The sequence below is a fragment of the Panthera onca genome, chromosome D1, assembly GCF_046562875.1.
Source record: "Panthera onca isolate mPanOnc1 chromosome D1, mPanOnc1 haplotype 2, whole genome shotgun sequence".
NCBI classification, from domain to species: Eukaryota; Metazoa; Chordata; class Mammalia; order Carnivora; family Felidae; genus Panthera; species Panthera onca.
This window is the reverse complement of record NC_138348.1, coordinates 58525583-58544289: the sequence shown is the minus strand read 5'-3', so window position 1 is coordinate 58544289 and position 18707 is coordinate 58525583. Positions and strand designations below refer to the sequence as shown.

At 51.8% G+C, this 18707-nt stretch overlaps 1 protein-coding gene and 1 long non-coding RNA gene across 6 annotated transcripts in view; one reads left to right on the top strand and one right to left on the bottom strand.

Moving 5' to 3' along the window:
- ARRB1 (arrestin beta 1) overlaps window positions 1-18707 on the top strand; it is a 75985-nt gene that overhangs the window by 21640 nt on the left and 35638 nt on the right. For 3 of the 5 annotated variants that reach the window (XM_060605600.3, XM_060605607.3, XM_060605601.3), the window contains exon 2: window positions 8677-8824. The exons of 1 other annotated variant lie outside the window; for it this stretch is intronic. In XM_060605600.3, the coding sequence (XP_060461583.1) occupies window positions 8772-8824 (53 nt within the window). In that variant the 5' untranslated portion in view covers window positions 8677-8771. Of the gene's footprint in view, window positions 1-8676; window positions 8825-15979; window positions 16153-18707 lie in introns of those variants that run through there. One more of the 5 variants, XM_060605606.3, reaches the window with a different exon arrangement.
- On the bottom strand, window positions 1870-10338 carry LOC132661272 (uncharacterized). The gene is made up of 3 exons (XR_009602167.2): window positions 10134-10338; window positions 7732-7952; window positions 1870-1951 (listed from the first exon to the last, which is right to left on the bottom strand). It is a non-coding gene; the product is annotated as an uncharacterized LOC132661272 (long non-coding RNA).

Genomic DNA, 18707 nt, shown 5'->3' with positions numbered 1-18707 from the left:
GGGGGCTGCGCTCTGGGGTTCTCAGTGTTTTCTAACCTCCAGGCCTCTGAGCCTGTGTTTGGGATGGGTCTGAGGTGTCACATCTGTCGCAATTTTATTTATAAAAAGCGGACGGTCTTTTTTGGGCTGGCACTCTGGACAACCAAAGTAGGGCATTGCAGTGGGAGTCGGGGTCCCTCCTGAGCCCCAGCCTTCAAGCTTCTGCTTCCTTTTGGGCCTGACCAGCCCCTGTCAGCCTCCCTGGCCCCGCCAGCAGTCATTCAGGCTCTGAGTCTCATGGACTGAAACAATCCGATTCCAGCCGCTGCCTACCCCCCCACCGCACCCCGCTCTGGCAAGCCCTCCACATTGGCACCCCTCCCAGGGCCATCCTCAGTCTGTCACTCGGGCACAGGCATGTGCCCCATCCCTTCACTGTGACAGTCAATACATACGGAGTCACCTGGTCATGGTCACTTCCATTCACCCCCAGCAAAGTCTCACTCAGCTCTGGGGCCTCCCACCCAGCACTGCCCTCTCCAACACCTGCATCCCCCAGCTACCTCTGACCACCTGCCCTCCCATCCCCCAGAGCTCTGCCTTCACCTGCTGGCTTCCCTGCCAGATTCTTGTCCCAGAGGTTGCCCCAGGGCAGCCGAGCAGGAATGTCATTCCAGGAAGGCGCTTGCCTTCTCTCTTCTTGTAAAAACAAAACTACATCGTAAGTAGCTTGAGTCAGGCCTTCTGGAACTCCTCCCTGGGGGTGGGAGGATGGACAAAACAGGCAGTCGTGGATGAACTGGAGGGCCTCGGGAAGAAGGTAGAGCCAGAGTCAGGCCAGGCAGAGTTCTCTGGGTTCTCAGAGGGCCCCAGTGTATTCATATCCCCCCTTTTCTCTCCCAGGCACGCGCACCACACTCCTTCATATAGACTCTGGCCCTCGAGGGCTTGGCATGCCGTGATCAGGGAAGGTTCTTTTGGTAGAATACTCATTTCTTCAGCCTTTCATTCATCCATGGGCCTTTGCTCAGTGCCAGGCCCTGTGCTGAACCCCAGGGAGAGTAAGACCAGACCAAGTCCCTGCCTGAGGGCTGGCGAGGGAGGCCCTTGGGCACTCAGAAGGATACAGTGCAGTCTGATAAGGGCCATGCATTCATTTGCTCGTTCAGCAAAGACTTGCCAAGCACCTGCTACGTACCAGGCACCATTCTAGCACTGGGCCACCAGCCGTGAACAAAGCAACAAAGCAGGCAGGAACCCTTCCCTTCACCAGGCTAACCTTCTAGTGTTGTGTCCTCTTAGAGACAGAGTGACCAGAGTTCTGATGCAGCATTTAAAAAGAACTAATACTTATCTTTCAGTGATTATTTTTAAAAACACAAAACCTTCCCACTTGGACAAGGAGAAGATAGCAATCACCCATAATCTCATCACTTTGGAAGGTCATCAAAAAAATTTTTTTGTGTGTCTTCCCTCTTTGCTTGTATGTGTACGTGTACGTGTGCATGTGCCTGTGCCTGTGTATTCAAACCCAGTTGTGCTTAAACTGTATGTGACATTTGGATTACTGGTTTTTTTTTTTTTTGCCTCCAGCATTTCCCATGCCATTAACCCACCATTAATAAATCCGTATTTATTAATGACACATAGAGTTCCTCATTGCAAATGCTCCACAGTTTATTGAATCTTCTCCTTATTTGGCATTGATGTGACTTCTAGTTGTTGTTTTTTTTTTTTGCTATTGTAAATAATGCTGAGATGATTAGCTTTGAAGCTCTCCGATGGCTCTCCGAAGGCAGAATCCTGGAAGTTGCAAACGTCCCAGGCTCAGCAGCTGCCTGCTGTACTCTGAGCACCTTTCTTGTGGCTAAGGTGCAGCTTCTTGGGGGAGGGGAAGTTCCTGCCAGGTAAATTTCAATGAGTTGTTGCATTTGTCTTTTGCTGCATAAACAGTCGCCCAATAACTTAGTACCTGGAAATGACAACATTTGTTTTTTTATCTCTCCCCGTTGCTGTCGGTCAGGATGTGGGAAGGGCTCAGCTGGGCATTTCTGGCTCAGGGTGTCTCATGCCGTTGCGGCTGGCACAGGGGCTGGAGTAGCTGGGTGCTTGCAAGGAGACCTTATTGATATTATCCCTGGAGTCTGGCCATGTCTCCCTCTCTCTCACTGCTACCTCTCTAATGTGGGCCACCTTCATTTCTCCCCTGGATGAATGATCCCAGCTGAACACACACCGCACTCTATGGGCCAGGGGTCGTTCCAAGTTCCAAGTTCTTCACATGCGCGAAGTTGCTCATTTAATCCCCGCAGCAACTGAAGGAGGCAGGTGTTCTTGTGATCTCCCTTCCAGCTCATAAATGGCAGATCTGGGATTTGAACTCAAGAGCAGGCTTATTATTGATCCTGCCACCTAACTGGTCTCCCTGTGTCTACTCTTGCCTCTCTGTCCTTCCATTCACCACCCTGTGGCCAAAGTGAGCATATTAAAGTGTAACTACATTGTGTCCATCCCTTGCTGAAACCCTGCCAATGTCTTATCGTGGTGACAATAAAATCCCAACTGCTGACCGAGTCCACCTGGTGACTGGGCCCTGCTGCCCTGCCCTTGCTGGCCTCGCCTGCCCATACCCCTCAGGACCTTGAATGAATCCTGCTCCTTCCTCAGAGCCTTCCCACAGCAGCTTTTGTTTATTTTGCCTCAGTATAACATGCCCACACCTTGCCCCTGTCAGAGTTATTACCGCTTCTTCTTCAGCTCCTAGCTCAGATGTCACTTCTTGGGGAAGCCTTCTCCACTTCTCAGGCTGGTCAGTCACTTGTCCTGTGTTCTCGGAGCACTGTATTTGAGAGCACCTATTGTTGGAGTCACTGTGTACTATTGATTTCTTTGATATCCGTCTTGCAGGGGATGCTGTTGGCATTGGGGTCCGTGCCATGGAGCCCCCTGGTGCTGTGCAGTGTGGAACCCTGCTGTCTTCCTTGCTAGAGGGGAAACTTTGTATAGACAGGATCCATTACACATATCTGCCCATTTGTCCCTGGCGGCCAACAGCGTCTGACACAGAAAAGGCACTCAATAAATATTTGTGGAATATTATTTTTTTTAATTAAAAAAATTAATGTTTATTATTTTGAGAGAGAGAGAGAGGAGAAGATGAGCGGGGGAGGGGCAGAGAGAGGGAGACACAGAATCTGAAGCAGGTTCCAGGTTCTGAGCTGTCAGCACAGAGCCCAACACGGGGTTCGAACCCACCAACTGTGAGATTGTGACCCGAGCTGAAGTTGGACGCTTAACCCACTAAGCCACCTAGGTGCCCCATGGAATATTATTAATGATAGTAAGAATTAATAAGTATTACTAAGTGCTAGGCACTACATTTAGTTAATCCTCAGAATAACATTATGGGGTAGGCCCTATTGTCATCCCCTCTTTTTAGAAGAAGACACAGGCTGAGGAAGGGGAAGTCACTTGACTGCTGGACTGTTGTCCTCTAGCGAGTGGAAGGTTCAACCAAGCCAGACTGGTTCCCTATAAAAAAATAGATGAAAGAAGGACCCCTCAATTCTAGCAGCTTAAAGCCAGCCAGGTGAGGGAAAGCCCAGACAGAAGTTTCAATAAAGCTTCTCAAGCAGTGGTGAGGACGTGTTTGTGTGGGAAGGGTTGTTTTCCTCCGCTAGGGAGAGAGGAAGGAGAGAGAAGGCTCCTGGACAGGAAGTGGATTTGCTTTGGGGCCACTCTCCCATTTGGACACCAGGCCTGGCTGCCTACTCTCGTGACCACAACCTCTGTCTCCCAGGCTCGCTGCACCCAAATGGAGGCCTGAGGAAAGCAGGTAGCAGCCAGGGCAGGGATGGGGTGGGACTCTAATATGTGATGAAGTCATGCCCGGGGCCTTCGTTCTTACTTGTGTGGAAGCCTGTCCTTGACCTGATGTGTCTCCTGAGAGGCAAGGGGATAAGAGAGTTTCCATTATGGAGGTGAGGGAATGGAGAGACCCAGAGAAGTCAAGGGGTTTGTCTAAGTCCCAGAGCCGGGACCAGAATCCTGGTCTCTGGAAGCCCCTCAGCCTTCAGCACTGTGTGTGTGTGTGTGTGTGTGTGTGTGTGTGTGGAGTGGGGGTGGGGGACAAAGATGATGCCTCCTTCTTCTTCAGTCCCCCCAGCTCCTCCTGACTCCTTATCCCAGCAGCGTGTCCTTCTAGAGGACAAGGCCCCCATCAAAGCTTTGTGGATGGTTCTGAAATGCCTGCCAGTCCTGGTTGTCTAGGAGTTCAGAGTCACCTCGGTGCCCACGCTCCAACCTTTGAATGCCTTGGCTTTCCTACCAGACTGTAGGCTTTCTAAGGGCTAGGCCTTGACTCCACCATCATCAGATCAGTTTTGCTGCACAGTATTTTCTGAGTCTGTGCTAATCCTGTGCTGGAGCCCAGCCCAGCCCAGGTCGCAGTAGGAGCGACCAGGTGGAGTCCACATCACCTTCCTCCCTGAGCCCCAGCTCTGTACCCACAGTACCTGTGGGTACAGAGCTGGGCGGGCCCTGCTGATTGATGGGGCCTCCCCACTAACCACCCCCCACCCAATCCTTAGCAGGGCTACCTAGTCCCTGAAGCTTCCAGAGGCTCCTGTCCTGGGTACCTTCCCAGCCACCCACCCCTCTGAGGCCCCAGCTTCTTTCCCTGTCTCCTTCCTCACAGGTCTGTCTGCTGGGGATTCTGTTTTGGTTGGAAAGAGGAGGCGGAGGTGTTTGCGTGTCTGGCTCTTTCCTCCTTTCTGATTCCTCCTCCCTTCCTCCCTCTTGCCTCTCAAGATGTTTCCTCCGCCAGCCTGGCCACACTCCAGCCTCTCTGCTCCTCAGTGGCCATCCTCTCCCGCCTAGGGCTTCCGTGGGCTGTGGCTTTCCCTTACTGCCTTATGTCTCCGGAGGAAGGGTCTACGGGGCACGTTTTTCAGGGTAAGGCACGTTGCCTTCTCCTTCCTCTGCTGTTTAAAACCCACATCTCCTGGGACAGCAGGTTGCAGGCCCATTCTAGGGCTGCCTCCTGCTCTGAGTGGTACTCTGGGCTCATCCCTTTCTGTCTCTGGGCCTTGGTTTCCTGGGGAGCCCATAACCTGCCCATCACATAACCTGCCTTGTGTTCATTCGGTAGTAGTTTTGTGCTCTTTGTCAAGGATCTGCACTCCAGGCGTGGGACATTGGGGAGCTGCTTCCTACAGCCTCACAGTGCCTGGAACATAGAATTTGTACTACCTTCCAGGCCCCCAACCATCTTTTCATATCCCCAGCTGTGGTCCCATCACTCCTTGACGACCCTCACCTACTCCTTCTCTGTCTGCCCCTCCTGGCAGAGGTTCACAGGGGGAAGCAGACCCACACCCAAGCCTGACGGAGCTCAGCTTGAGCTTTGTATCCTCAGCACCTTGCACTGTGTCTGGAGCAGGGCAGATAATAAGTATTTGTAGAATGATCTTTGGAGGTACAGCCAGGGAAGCTGACAGTGGCGTGATAGAGGGGTGAGGATGGTCAAGGTGCTGAGGGGGCACTTCCTAGTAGAGGTGATGTGGGGTGTTTAGGGATGGGTAAGAGTTGGACAGATAGCAGGGTGGGAAGGGCATTCCAGGCAGAAGGAACAGATGGCGTGTGATCTGGGGCTTAGAGCGTGTGTGAGTAAGTGGAAAGAAGGGAGGCTGGAGAGAAGGGCCTGGATTGGGAGGAACCTCTGATCTCAGGATGGGTGTCCTGGCCTGCTGGAATGGTGCCAGCACTTAGCCCCCTCAGCTGGGTCCCAGGTCTTTGTGCTGCAGGCTGGGGTTTGTGGGGCAGGCAGGTGGTGGAGGGGCAGGGCCCTGGAGGCTTGCCAGGCTTTCCCAGGGCTTGGGACTGTGTGAACCCAAGGCTATTGGCTCTGCTTCCCCGGGCCGAGCAGGTCATGGGATTAGAACTTGACAGGGCCAGCTGGTTGAAACAGGCTTGTGGCAACACATAAGTTTGAACCAGGTTCAGTTGTGGTCTCCGTAATTTCCTGACTGTGACTCTGGGCAAATCATTGACTTGTGTATGCAGGGGTTTCTTCTACAATAAAGATAACAGAAGCTGCCTCTCAAGATTGTTACAAAAAATTAAGATAATTTGTGCAAAGTTTTCGTTTTTCCTCCCCGCTTCTCCCTGCTTCTCCCCTTCCTCTCCACCGCACCGCCGCCCCCTCCCCCCACTCCTTCTTAGTAGGGCTGGTCCTTTCCACTTGAGGCCTGGGTATGGTGGGACGGATGTGAGGCATCCTCAGCCCTGATAGCCTGCCCATAAATCTCTCCTTCCACAAAACCCTGGATTCAGAATGCCTCTGCTAAACATACGTTCCTCTGGGAAGTGGTTCTCAGTGTCTTAGGGCCATTGTATCAACCTCACCTTAGAAATGCAGCTGTTGGAAATGCATATTCCCAGGTCCACCTCACCCCTACTAAATGGGAAGACTGAAGGTGGGGCCCAGCAAGCTGGGTTGTAACAGGCCTCCCATGCGATTCTTTTTTTTTCTTTTTTAATGTTTATTTATTTATTTATTTATTTATTTATTTATTTTGAGAGAGAGAGAGCATGCAAGCAAGCTGGGAGGGGCAGAGAGAGAGAGAGAGAGAGAGAGAGGGAATCCCAAGCAGGCTCTGCATTATCAGTGCAGAGCCTGATGCGTGGCTCAATCCACAGTTCCTGAGATCATGACCTGAGCTGAAATCAAAACTCGGATGCTTAACTGACTGAGCCACTCAGGCGCCCCTCCTCCCATGTGATTCTGACCTATGCTCAGTGTGAGAACCACCGCCATAGGGCACTGATGCCCAAGGGCCTCTCAGAGGAGCCTGGGTTTGGGCCGGGAGTCAGAACACATGGGTGCCCAAGCGGGCTGGCTTCAGGGGTGGGCGACCTGTGCGGTCACCTAGGGCCCCAAGCTCAGGAGGACCTCTCGATTGGTTAAATGCTCTTAGGGGCCCCGCATCCTGCACTGGGCCCACAGATCATATAGCCGGTGCTAGGTGCTGGTCCCAGCCATGTACCAGGTTAACTGGGTATCCTCGGGGAAGTCACTGTCTGTCCTGGTCTCATGTGCTTATCTGTCCAGGAGGATGATAACCCCCACCTCCTAGAGTAATCGTGGGGATTAAATGTGCAGCTTGGGATCAGCAGTTGGCACAGTGCCTGGCCCAGGCAAGTGGAGAGTGGCTTCCTGAGGCTGCGTGCCAGTACTGGGCATACCTCTGGGGAAACCATGGCAGCAAACAGACACTATCCTTGGCTTCATGGGGCTATTGGTCTGGAGCAGGGGGACAGCCAGAGTGCCCACTGTGAGGGATACCCTGAGAGTGCCTACGAGGGGGCCTGACCTCGTCAGGGGTCACCAAAGACTTTCTGAGGAAGTGCCCAATGAGCAAATATCTGAGATAAAGTGGATGTGAACTTGGTGTGGGGGTGGACAGCCTTGTCCAGACGGAGGCAACGGCGTTACCATGTGTTTTTTTCATAGTTATTAATAACGGATCTCTGGGGAGCCGAGGGGAGGTGAGAGGGCCTGGAGGGAGGAGATGGGCTGCTGGGGCTGCAGGCAATTAGGAGGCTGCCTCAGGGCCTCATGGCAGCTCTGGGCTCCTCCTCTAGAACCAAGGCTTTAGAATAGGAACAGCCCTTGCCCAGAGACCTTCTGGAGCTGTAAGAATGTGGCCTTGCCAGCTGGTGTGGCAGGCAGGTCACTTACTTTCCACAGACCTCAGCTTCCCCTTCAGCAGGATGGGTCTCCTGTTCCCCTCAAGTGGCTGCGCAGAGGTAGAAGTCATTGCACAGAAGCCCAGCACAGTGTCGCCTGCAGGAAGAGTGCTCAGCGCCCAGTGGCTCCTCTTGCCTCCGTCAGTGTGGAAGTGGAGAGCTCAGGTTTTGATCAGGAACCCCTCTAGCCCAGGCTTGATCCCTTAGAGGAGTCCTTTCTTTAACTGGAAGGAAAATCAGACTGGTAATTTCTTTACTAGAGATGACCGCTGAGATTAAGGACTCACCAGCTGTGGGGGCCCAGAAGCAGTGGCTTTGCAGACAGCCGAGTGTCCATCTTTCTGGGTGTCCCTCCCACCCCGGCCTCAGGGCCCAGCGTGGGGGTGAAATTAAACCCGCTATATCACACAGAGGGATGAGCTCCCCCATCCAGTGCCTTGAGTTCAGGCCGTGCTCTCTCAGTGGTGACAGCGGCTCTCACTTACCGAAGGCTTCCCTGCACCCGGTCCTCTCCAGGCATTCACCAAGAAAAGCACTGTTATTATTTCCACTTTATCAGTGAGGATCAGAACGGTTTTCTCTTTGCCCAAGGTCACCCAGCTAGTGAGTGGCAGAGCCCAAAACACTGCCCCAAACTGACCTTCCTGGTGACATGCTTGGGGCCAGGGGTGAGTCACGTCCTTCTCTGGGCCTCGGTGCCACCACACATGCACTGAGGACTGGAATCCAATGTTCTCGGAGGCCTCCTCAGCCCCAGTACCCTAGGATCTGCATTTCTGGGAGGGCCTGTCCCCCTGAGAAGTTACCCCACCACACCCTGTCCTACGTCCAGGCTGCTCTTCCTTTACTGTGTAGGAAATGATCGATTCACTCAGGCCCTCTCAGTTCCAGCCTGCCAGGCCTCCTGCCACCTAGGGCTGACCTCTGGCCCTTTTCCCTCCCCCTTAGCCACAAGAAGGAACGGGTGTGGCCAAGACCTATGGTTTCTCCACCGTGAGTGCCGTGAGTGCCGTGTGGCCTGGAGCTGGCGAGGTGGGAGCCCCATGGGAGAGTCCATAGTTGCAAAGAGTTTGATGTTTCCAGGGAAACAACCAAGGTCAGTGGGGCTAGAGCGTATGGGGGGCAGGGGAGTGTAGTGGGAGGGGAGATCAGAGGGGTGGGTGGGCCCAGATTGTGAAGAGCTTGTGGGGAGCAGTGAAGGGGTTTGAGGCAGAGGAGGGACTTGACCAGGTCTGCCTCAAGAATGACTGAGAAAATGCCAGGGACAGCAGGTGCACACAGCTCAATAGCTATTAGTCATGTTTTCCTTATGTTGATCATCATGAACACCCAGATTCCACTTCTTGCCGGCTGTGAAAGCTTGGGCCAGCTACTGACCCCCAGGGCCTCATCCTGCTCACCGGTCATGTGGGAAGAAGGATGAGGAGCCTTCCTCTCAGGGATTTTATCAGGAGCAAAGAAAGATAATGGGGAAATTTCACCTAATTTTGATAAATCCTGCAAATTCTTGGCCCGCTGAGCCCAGCTACATGGCCAGCGCCCCTTGTCCGTGTCCCGTGCCTCCCTGTGTCAAGTTGGGGCAGGGTAGGACTCAGTCACTGGCTCCAGAAGGCCCTAGCCACAATCCACAATCCAAGTCCTTGCAGGCAGAGCTTTAACCTTCCCCAGATCCCATCCCTACTCCTGTCCTCAACCTTGGCCCTGCAGTGGCAGACCCCTACCTCCTCCTCACACTCCCCCCTCCTCCCGCCTTGAAGCTCTGGCTGAGGGGCTCCCAGCCTTGACAGCCCGTGGAGATTCCCAGTAAGCCCAGTGTGGTGTGGAGGGGAGCGTGTAGGACCTGAGGAAGTCACGTGCTTTCCCTGAGGCTGTTTCCTCATCTGCAAAACAGGAATGGGAATACTTCCTTTATTAGTCTCCTATTGCTCCTGTAACAAATCACCACAAATTTAGCGGCCTGAAACAGCCCAGATTTATTCTCTGACGGTTCTGGAGGCCCAAAGTCCTAAAGTAAGTTGGAGGGTTGTGTTCCTTCTGAGGACTCTAGGAGAGAATCCATCCCGTTGCCTTTTCTAGCTTCTAGAAGCTGCCTACGTTCTTTAGCTCCTGGTTCCACTCTCCATCTTAAAGCCAGCAGCTTAGCATCTTCTAATTTCTCTCCTGATGCCTCTATCAGCACGTCCTTGCCTTTTCTGTCTCTGACCCTCCTGCCTCCCTCTTATAAGGACCTTTGTGATGGCCCTGGGTCTACCCAGGTAATGCAGGGGAAGCTCCCTATCCCCAGAACCTTAACTAAATCTCATCTGCCAAGTCCCTTTTCCCATGTAGGGTAGCATATTCATGGTTCCAGGGATTGGGGGATGTGGGCATCTTAGGAGGGGCATTCTTCAGCGTGCCACACATACCTTGCAGGATAGTGGTAAGGATCCAATGAGACAAAGGACGTGAAAGGCTCCAACAGTGCCTGGGATGTGGCAGTCAGCTCCCAGACATACTTCCTTTCCCTCCTCTCTCTGGACCTCTGTCTCCCCATCCAGAAAAAGAGGCCCATCCCAGCTCCAGCAGTTGGATCCCACCTTATTTAGAGCCAGTGGTAAGGACAGGCAGACTGTGCTCTTACGGCAGCCTGGGCTTCATCGCAAGCAGCAGAACGGAGCCCTGCCCCCAAGACGCCCCCAGTGGCCCTCAGAAAAGCCCGTGTTCTCCTCCTCCCTCTCTGGGGCAGGCCTCTGCTGGTTCCTGGCCTGCCTCGCATTTCCCATCATTCCCAGGGATGGCTGATGGGAAAGGCTGAGCTCACTGCTCCCTGGGGATGGCGAGGGGTGGAGGGAGGAGAGGGAGAGGCTGGCGGCAGCTGCAGCTGCGAGAGAAGGGGAGAGGACAGGCTAGGAGAGGAGATTTGCAGTGGGAGAGGTCGGGGTTATCAGTGCCCTGGGGGGAGTGGGGGAGGGTAGGGCACGGCCTCCAAGCTGGGCCTCATGAAAGTTCAGATCTTTCTTGGTCTCCTTGGAAGGCTGCTCTGTCCCTCTGCTGGCCACCCTTCTGAAAGGCCCTGGGGCCCGGAGGAGGATGCATGTATGTCGGGGATGGGAGGAGGGCATCACAGACCAGCAGGGGCAGGAAATGAGGGATCACTGACCTATGAGAATACCGCCCCCTTCAAGACAAGAGAGCCATCTCAGCCAGTGTCCCTCCCTCACTCCTACCCTCTCCCGAGAAATCAGTCACTGTTTCCCCTTGGGCTCATCATTTGTCTTCACTGGCCCTTACTTTTCTTACTTGCGCGCATGTGTGTGTGTGTGTGTGTGTGTGTGTGTGTGTGTGTGTGGCAGGGCAGGTAACCCCATTGTGGTATTTGAGAGTATCAATTGGGATGGTAATTTTGAAATGATTTTGAAATGTACACTCTGCTATTTAGGTTTGCGTCATTCCATGCATTTGCACGTCACTTTAATGTCCTCTCTTCTGCACCTTGATGACCTGGCAAACTCTGAATCATCCTTCCGGTCCCACCTCAGATGTCGCCTGTTCTCTGTAACTTTCAAGCCACTCCCTCTCTGGAGTTACGGTCACCTTCTTTATAACGCTCCCTCATAGTGCCTTTTGCAGATAGTTTTTGGTTTGTGCATCTGTCTCCTTTACCTGTTTCAGTTTTGGTCATGTATATGTTTCTAGGAATTTGTCCATTTCTTCCAGATTGCCCATTTTATTGGCATATGATTGCTCATAACATTCTCTTACTATTTATATTTCTGCTGTGTTGGTTGTGATCTCTCCTCTTTCATTCTTGATTTTATTTATTTGGGTCCTTTCCTTTTTCTTTTTGATCGAACTGGCTACGGGATTATCAGTTTTGTTAATTCTTTCAAAGAACCAGATTCTGGTTTCATTGATCTGTTCTACTGTTTTTTCGGTTTCGATAGCATTAATTTCTGCTCTGATCCCTATTATTTCCTATCTTCTTCTGGTTTTGGGTTTTATTTGCTGTTCTTTTTCCAGCTCCTTAAGGCGTAAGGTTAGGTTGTGTATCCGAGATCTTTCTTCCTTCTTTAGGAAGGCCTGGATTGCTATATACTTTCGTCTTATGACCACCTTTGCTGTGTCTCAGAGGTTTTGGGTTGTGGTATTATCATTTTCATTGACTTCCATATACTTTTTAATTTCCTCTTTTACTGCTCGGTTAGCCCATTCATTCTTTAGTAGGATGTTCTTCAGTCTCCAAGTATTTGTTACCTTTCCAAATTTTTTCCTGTGGTTGATTTCAAGTTTCGTAGTGTTGTGGTCTGAAAATATGCACGGTATGATCTCGATCTTTTTGTACTTACTTAGGGCTGATTTGTGTCCCAGTATATGATCTACTCTGGAAAACGTTCCATGTGCACTGGAGAAGAATGTATATTCTGCTGCTTTAGGATGAAATGTTCTGAATATATCTGTTAAGTTCATCTGGTCCAGTGTGTCATTCAAAGCCATTGTTTCCTTGTTGATTTTTTGATTAGATGATCTGTCCATTGCTGTGAGTGGGCTGTTGAAGTCTCCTACTATTATGGTGTTACTATCATTGAGTTTCTTTATGTTTGTGATTAATTGATTTATATATTTGGGTGCTCCCACACGTGGTGCATGAATGTTTACAATTGTTAGGCCTTCTTGGTGGATAGACCCTTTAAGTATAATATAATGTCTGTCTCCCCTACCATATGTGGGCAATACATTCACTACAGACCCCTCTGCTTGTCAAGGTCCCTGGAGTTGTGGTAGAACAGAGGCAGGCTAGCAGAGGCACTAAGGGAGCTGGCCTCCTGGGATCTGACCTGGGCAAGGTCTCCATGTGTCAGTCCAGTCCTTAGAATTGAGCAGGCCCCCATGACCCTTTCCGTCAGATGTACAAGCATCTAGGTTGGGCGGGTGGAGCTGGTTGGGAAGTTGTCAGTGCAGACAGATCGGTGGCTAAAGAACGGGCCAGCACTGTTCCTCCTGGCAGGCTTCTCAAAATTCCCCAGACAACAGAGGGGAATCAGCATGAGGAGTGGGTGGAGAATTTGGGGTGGGTGTGAGGGTGTGGATTACCAAGCCCCAGGGTGTGGTTTGGGGAGAAGTTCAGAGACACCCCCAGTGCTCCTTCCTGCTTCTGCCTCGCGGAGGACAGCTGCTCTTGGCTGGCCTTGCCATGCCCACCTTATCCGTAGGCCTCTGTGTTCTTGGAAATAATGGAAATTCATTTCTTAAAAATGCTTGATATTTCAGCCTTGTTCTCCTAACATGCCTTTGTCTCTGACCTCCAAGGAGCTCCTCATACCCATTATCTCCTCTCAGCTGCCCGGGCCCATCAAGGTAACGTGACCCCCATTGAGAGCTGGTGAGCCAGCTGAGGCCAAGATGGGCTGAAACCTGCCCAAGACCACCCAGTGAGTCTGATTATTGTGGTGGTGGTGGTGGTGGTTAGTGTTTACACCCCTTGTACAGAGCTCTTGGTGCCAGGGCCTCATTTAACACTCCAGACAGCTGAAGTGCAGGCTGATGAAGCAACAGTCGCCTGACCCCAAGCCCTGAACTCCGTTGCGAGGCCCCTTCTCTGGGCCAAACACAGCCCCGCCCTGGAACAGCTCCCAACCTGGGCAGGGCAGACATCTGATGGACCAGGCCCACCAAGGAGGTGTAGGAGATAGGCACCCTCAGGGGAGAAAAATGCCTTTTCTTCCTTGAGTTGGCCTCAAGATTAAGCAGGATAAATATGCGAAGTCCCTAGCACCTAACACATAAATGATAAATCTTAAAACCATTGCCATTGTCAGTTTTTCTTGTTTTCTAAGTTTTAATAAAACTACTCAAAGTTTCTAAAGAACTATGATTTTGAGATAACCGAGAAGCACATGTTTTACCTTTGTCATACTACTCTTTGAGAGAACTTCTTACCTCCTGACCATACCACGATAAGTCTGATAATGAATGTATTTGGTTTGGAACACAGGATAAATTGTATCTTTCAAAACGATCGAATTCTTTTAAAATTCAGAAGCATTGGGGCGCCTTGGTGGCTCAGTTGGCTGAGTGGCTGACTTTGGCTTGGGTCACGATCTCACGATTCATGAGTTCGAGCCCCGCATCAGGCTCAGATCCTCTGTCCTTCTTTCTCTGCCCCTCCCCTGCTCTCTCTCTCTCTCTCTCTCTCTCTCTCAAAAATAAATAAATAAATAAATAAATAAATAAATAAATAAATACACAAACATTTAAAAAACTTCAGAGGCATTGTTATTATATTTTTACTTCTTAATTTATCAAGCAGATGGTTTGACCTGCTTCCATTTCTTTTCTGCTCTGTGACTTTGGGCAAGTTACTTACTACCCTTTCTGTGTCTAAGTTTCTTCCTATGTAGAGTGTGAAGAGGAAGAGTATCTACCTTACAGGGTTCTTGTGAGGATTAAATGAGTTGATACAGTGTTTAGAAAAGTGCTGGGCTTGTATTAAACATGATAAACATCACTTATAACAACAATAATAGTTCTTAATAAGAAAATATACCCAGATTAAGTTACCAGATTAAGGTAGCTTTTCAGTGAACATGTATTCAGCTAACATTTACTGAGTGCTGGCCCTGGGCTTGTTTGGGCCTTGGTCTTGGGGCTCCAGTGTTCTGTCACTCTGCTCAGTGGCCTGGGTCCCCAGCTCCATTTCCACCCCTTGCTCCTAGCCCCGAGGGCCCTGGGTGTGAAGCTCATAGACAGTGTCATCAAAGCACTTTGTGGATCAATGCTAACTAATAGCAGCTCCCTGGAGCTGGCACACGTAGGGAAAAGGATTGTGAAGGCAGCTTGGACCAGGCTCAGGGACGGCACCCGGCACTCAGGGCGGCCAGTGATGTCCTCTGGGCGGGACCTGGGAAGGGCCCTGCTGTCCTTCCTCTCCTGTGCCTCCTGCCACTTCAGCCAGCAGTAGGTGATGGTAGAGTTTGGAGATTGGGGGTGGGAGGGGTGATAGTGGCCACAGGGGGAAGAGGTTTGCCCAGCTGGTGGCAGAGCCAGGAGCAGAGACCCATCCAGCCCACATGTCTGGTCACATCCAGGCCAGGGCTGGCCTGACCGGGCGTCCTCTTCTCAGGGCTCTCCTAGTCGCCCCCTTCAAAATTTCTTGAGAAGTCTACATTCCTGGGTTGGGACAGACGGCCAGTGGCCTCTGCCCAGACACGTGGCCATCTTAAGTATGGCAAGGCAGCTTTGGTTCAGTTGAGGGCATGAATGGGAACTTGGCATGGGACCCTGTGCAAGGAGGATTGGGCAAGACTCCCCCCAGTTCTGCCCCAGAGGGAAGCCCTTCTCTGTGTCTTAGACTGAGCTAAAGTCTGTTCTGAGGACTGTTGTGGGGGCAGCAGGTGGGAGTGTGCCCTCTGAGAGCTCCTAGTCTAATGGAGGAGGCATGGCCCCATCCCCCTGGAAAGAGACTCCTGTCGGATGGGGGGAATGTGGCTTCTATTTCCTGGGGCTCCCTATTTAAAATGGAGGGAACTAGCCCTCTTATCCTCTGGCAGCTCCATGTTTAAGGAAAGAGGCATGATCTTTGTCCTGCAGGAGCTCCTGTGATGGAAAGTCATAGCCATTTCCCTAAGGGAAATCTTTATCTGATAGAGGAGATCTGCCCTCTGCCCTCAGGAAGGCCTCTGTCTGATGGGGTAGGCTCATCTTGTCCTTTCACTCAAGAAGCCCCATTTTATGGCCTCTGCCTTTGTCTCTCTCCTCCCTGCTTCCCACCCCCTGCCTGATTTATGGGGAGCCCAGATCTACAGGCACCAGCCACAGAAAGCTGGGCAGAGTAATGGGCTCAACTGCTGTGGGGCAGGGAGGAAGGGGAGAAGGGGGACTATAGAAGGACTCCATAGCAAGTGAGGGTGACATGGAAGGCTTCCCAGTGGAGGTGCCTTTATGGGACAGTCTTATGGACAGGAGGTGCCTGGCTGTGATGAGACTCCACTGGAGATAGAGGGTTGAGGCTCTTCCAGGCTGGGAAGGGACACTTGAGAGGTCACTCCAGAGAGCCCCTGTCTTCATGCAGGCCTGACTGCTTGGCGTGGGGGGGAAGGGTCCCAGGGAGACCCTCACCCTCTGACTGCACAGTCTGAGTGTTGCCAGCCCAGAGACATCCGCCCTCCAAGGCCTGACTGAGAAGCCCAGAGGAGGAGAGGAAACAGGACGCGTATCAGGAACGCCTTTTCCTTTTCTTTGTAACTAACCCCCTCACTCGGGGCCGGCAAGAGCTGATCCTGAAGGGCCTGCCCTGGCCTGGCTGCTGCTGCCTGCAGCCCCCTGCTCTGGGTCTAACACAGCCTTACCTGTCTGTGCCCACCCCCCCCACCCCGCCCTCCTTGGCTGCAGCTTCTGGGCCAGTCCCTCAACTTCGCCAAAACTCAGGACTCTCATCTGTAAAATGGGGTAAGACTTCCTCTCTGCCTCACAGGGAAGTTTGGGTGTTTTGGGGTTTTTTTTTTGTCTCTTTGTAGGATTTACATAATTTTTTCCTTTATTCATGAGATGTGCATTGAGCACCTCTGATCTTTGCGGTGGGCAGGGGCAGAGAACCTAGGCAAGGAACAGGTGTGGACAGACGGAAAGTCTGTTTGGGACTTGTCTGAGGAGTTGAGGGACATCTGAGTAGAGATGTCACAAGGCTGGCGGGTGTGGGGGCAGAGAGGGTCTGGCTGGAGGTAGAGGTTTGGACTTAACCAGCATCTAGTAGCAGCCGAGTGACTGAGTGGGTGGAGTCACCCAGGGACTGCTTGTCATGAGCTCTGGGAAGGGGTGGAGGCCAGACCCTGGAGGCCACAGCCAGCTGGGCTCAGCTGACAGAGAGCTGGGCACAGAGCAGGGGTAGGGAACCACTCAGCCGGGGTTCCAGAGGCCAAGAGGAATGGGCACCGAGACAGGACCACTGGATGGTATTCCTGGGGTGGGGGGGGGTTGAGCCATTCACCTTAGCAGGCTGGTAGGGAGGTGGTGTGTGGGGGAGGGGGGGCCACAGAGGCTGAGGAGGGAGTAAAGGTGAAGGTACTGAGACATCGAAGACTGTGGTCAGTCAGGTTGGCATTCTTTTACTGTTCTCATTCTATAAGTTCTCTGCTAGCTAGAAGGCTACTTACATGTGTATTTCTGTGGTGTGTATTTGGCATGGGGGGGGGTGTTGTGCGTGAGTTGTGTGTTTCAGTTGCACATTGTGCTTATATTTGTGTGAGTGATCTGTCTGCAGTGTGTATAAGTGTCTGTGGGGTACATGGGCGCCTGAGGTGTAAAGCAGGTATGGTATGTGTGTGCGGTGTAGGTGAGTGTGATGTGTGTGTGTTTTCTACGCGTGTGGTGTGTGTGATGTCTGTAGGTATAATGTGGAGGATGTGCGGTGTGTGTGTGGTATCTCTGGATATGTGTGGAGTGTGTGTGTCTGTGCGTGTGTGTACGATGTGCATGGTGTGTGTCCGTGTATGAGATGTGTACTTTGTGCATTTTGCCACGTTTAGATCCTTGTTCCACACCGTGTATAGCAGGCTGGTGCTGAGCCATCTACCTGGGTTGGAAACTTAGAGGCATTTACCAGGCTTGTGAATTCCCTTCTCTGTTTAGGGCTCTGCCCAGTGGCGTACTGGTAACAAGTGGCTGTTCAGGAAAAAAACAGGGGGTGGGGGTGGGGATGGTGTAGTAATTGCCAATTTCTGTGGTGTAAATTCTCCCACCAAGGATTTCACACTATTAAAGTGGTGTCATCGAACACGGACTTGGGAAGAGATGCACGGTAGGGCACCATTATACGTTAGTCCCACCATACGGATCTAGTGGGCATCAATAGCCTCAAGAGCATCGTAGGGAAATTTAGTGAAATAGTAGCAAGTGGTAAGCTTTGATTATGTCTTCCCTTTGTTTTTCATATCGTTTTTTTTAACTTACATAAGCTTAGATCTGGATTTCTCACCATCAGTACCACAAACATTTGGGCTGCCGATTCCTTGTTGGAGATGGGAAGGCGGGTGACCTGTGCATTGTGCAGGCAGCGTCCCTGACCTCCACCCACTGGATGCCAGTAGCACCCCTCCTCCAAGTTGTGACCACCCAAAATGTCTCCAGACATTTCAAGTTGTCCCCCGCGGGGCACATTCACCCTCAGTGGCGAGCCTTGGCGATGGCTGTGTTTAACCACCAGCTCACAAAATCTACAAACACGGCAGTAGGCTCTTATGAGCCTATAGGAGCCCCCTCCAGCACATCAAGGACACTATGTCTGGCTAAATGTAGGGCATGGGCTTTTCCCCCTAGAATTCTTTCTCAGAAAAGAGCCGCCACCTTAGGCCATAGCTTACGGTCTGAACAGAGCCCCAGACCCCAGAGGGCTCTCAGCCTTTGACCCGCCCCCAAGGTGGTCGACAGAGTGGGTGAGGCGTTGCCATGGTGATCTGTTCTGATGTTTAATGAAACGTAAGAGGAGGAAAAAAGTAATGCTTCTGAATTAATATCTCATTTTCATATGTTATTCTATAACCCTGGAAGTCTGTATGTTCAGACTGCCAAAACAAAACACCAAACCCAGACAAATGAAACTTTAAATGAAGTCTTCCGCTGGGACAATCTGACCCCCTGTGCCTGGGGCCACCCTGTGTGGCCCGGGCCCCTGCTGAGGCCCATGCGGCGCGTCCCATCCTGCAGGCCAGGCTGCCCACCTCTGACTGGCCACTTGGCCCAAGTCCTATTTTTCCCCAGCTTCAAGCTCAGGGTTTGGCTCTCCTCGATTCATTCATTCAAAATATTTACTTAGCACTGACTATGTACCAAGGAAAATGAATGACTGAAGGAAGAGGTTTCTGCTCTCTGCATTTTTTCAGCATTCCGTGACTGTCACTGAGGCGAGGAGAGGCGTAGGCCCATGTGGATGCTGAGGGGACACGGGCGCTGGAGAGAGGAGAAGAGGGGAGGGGCGGTAATGTGTGTGGGTGGCTGTCTTATGCCTG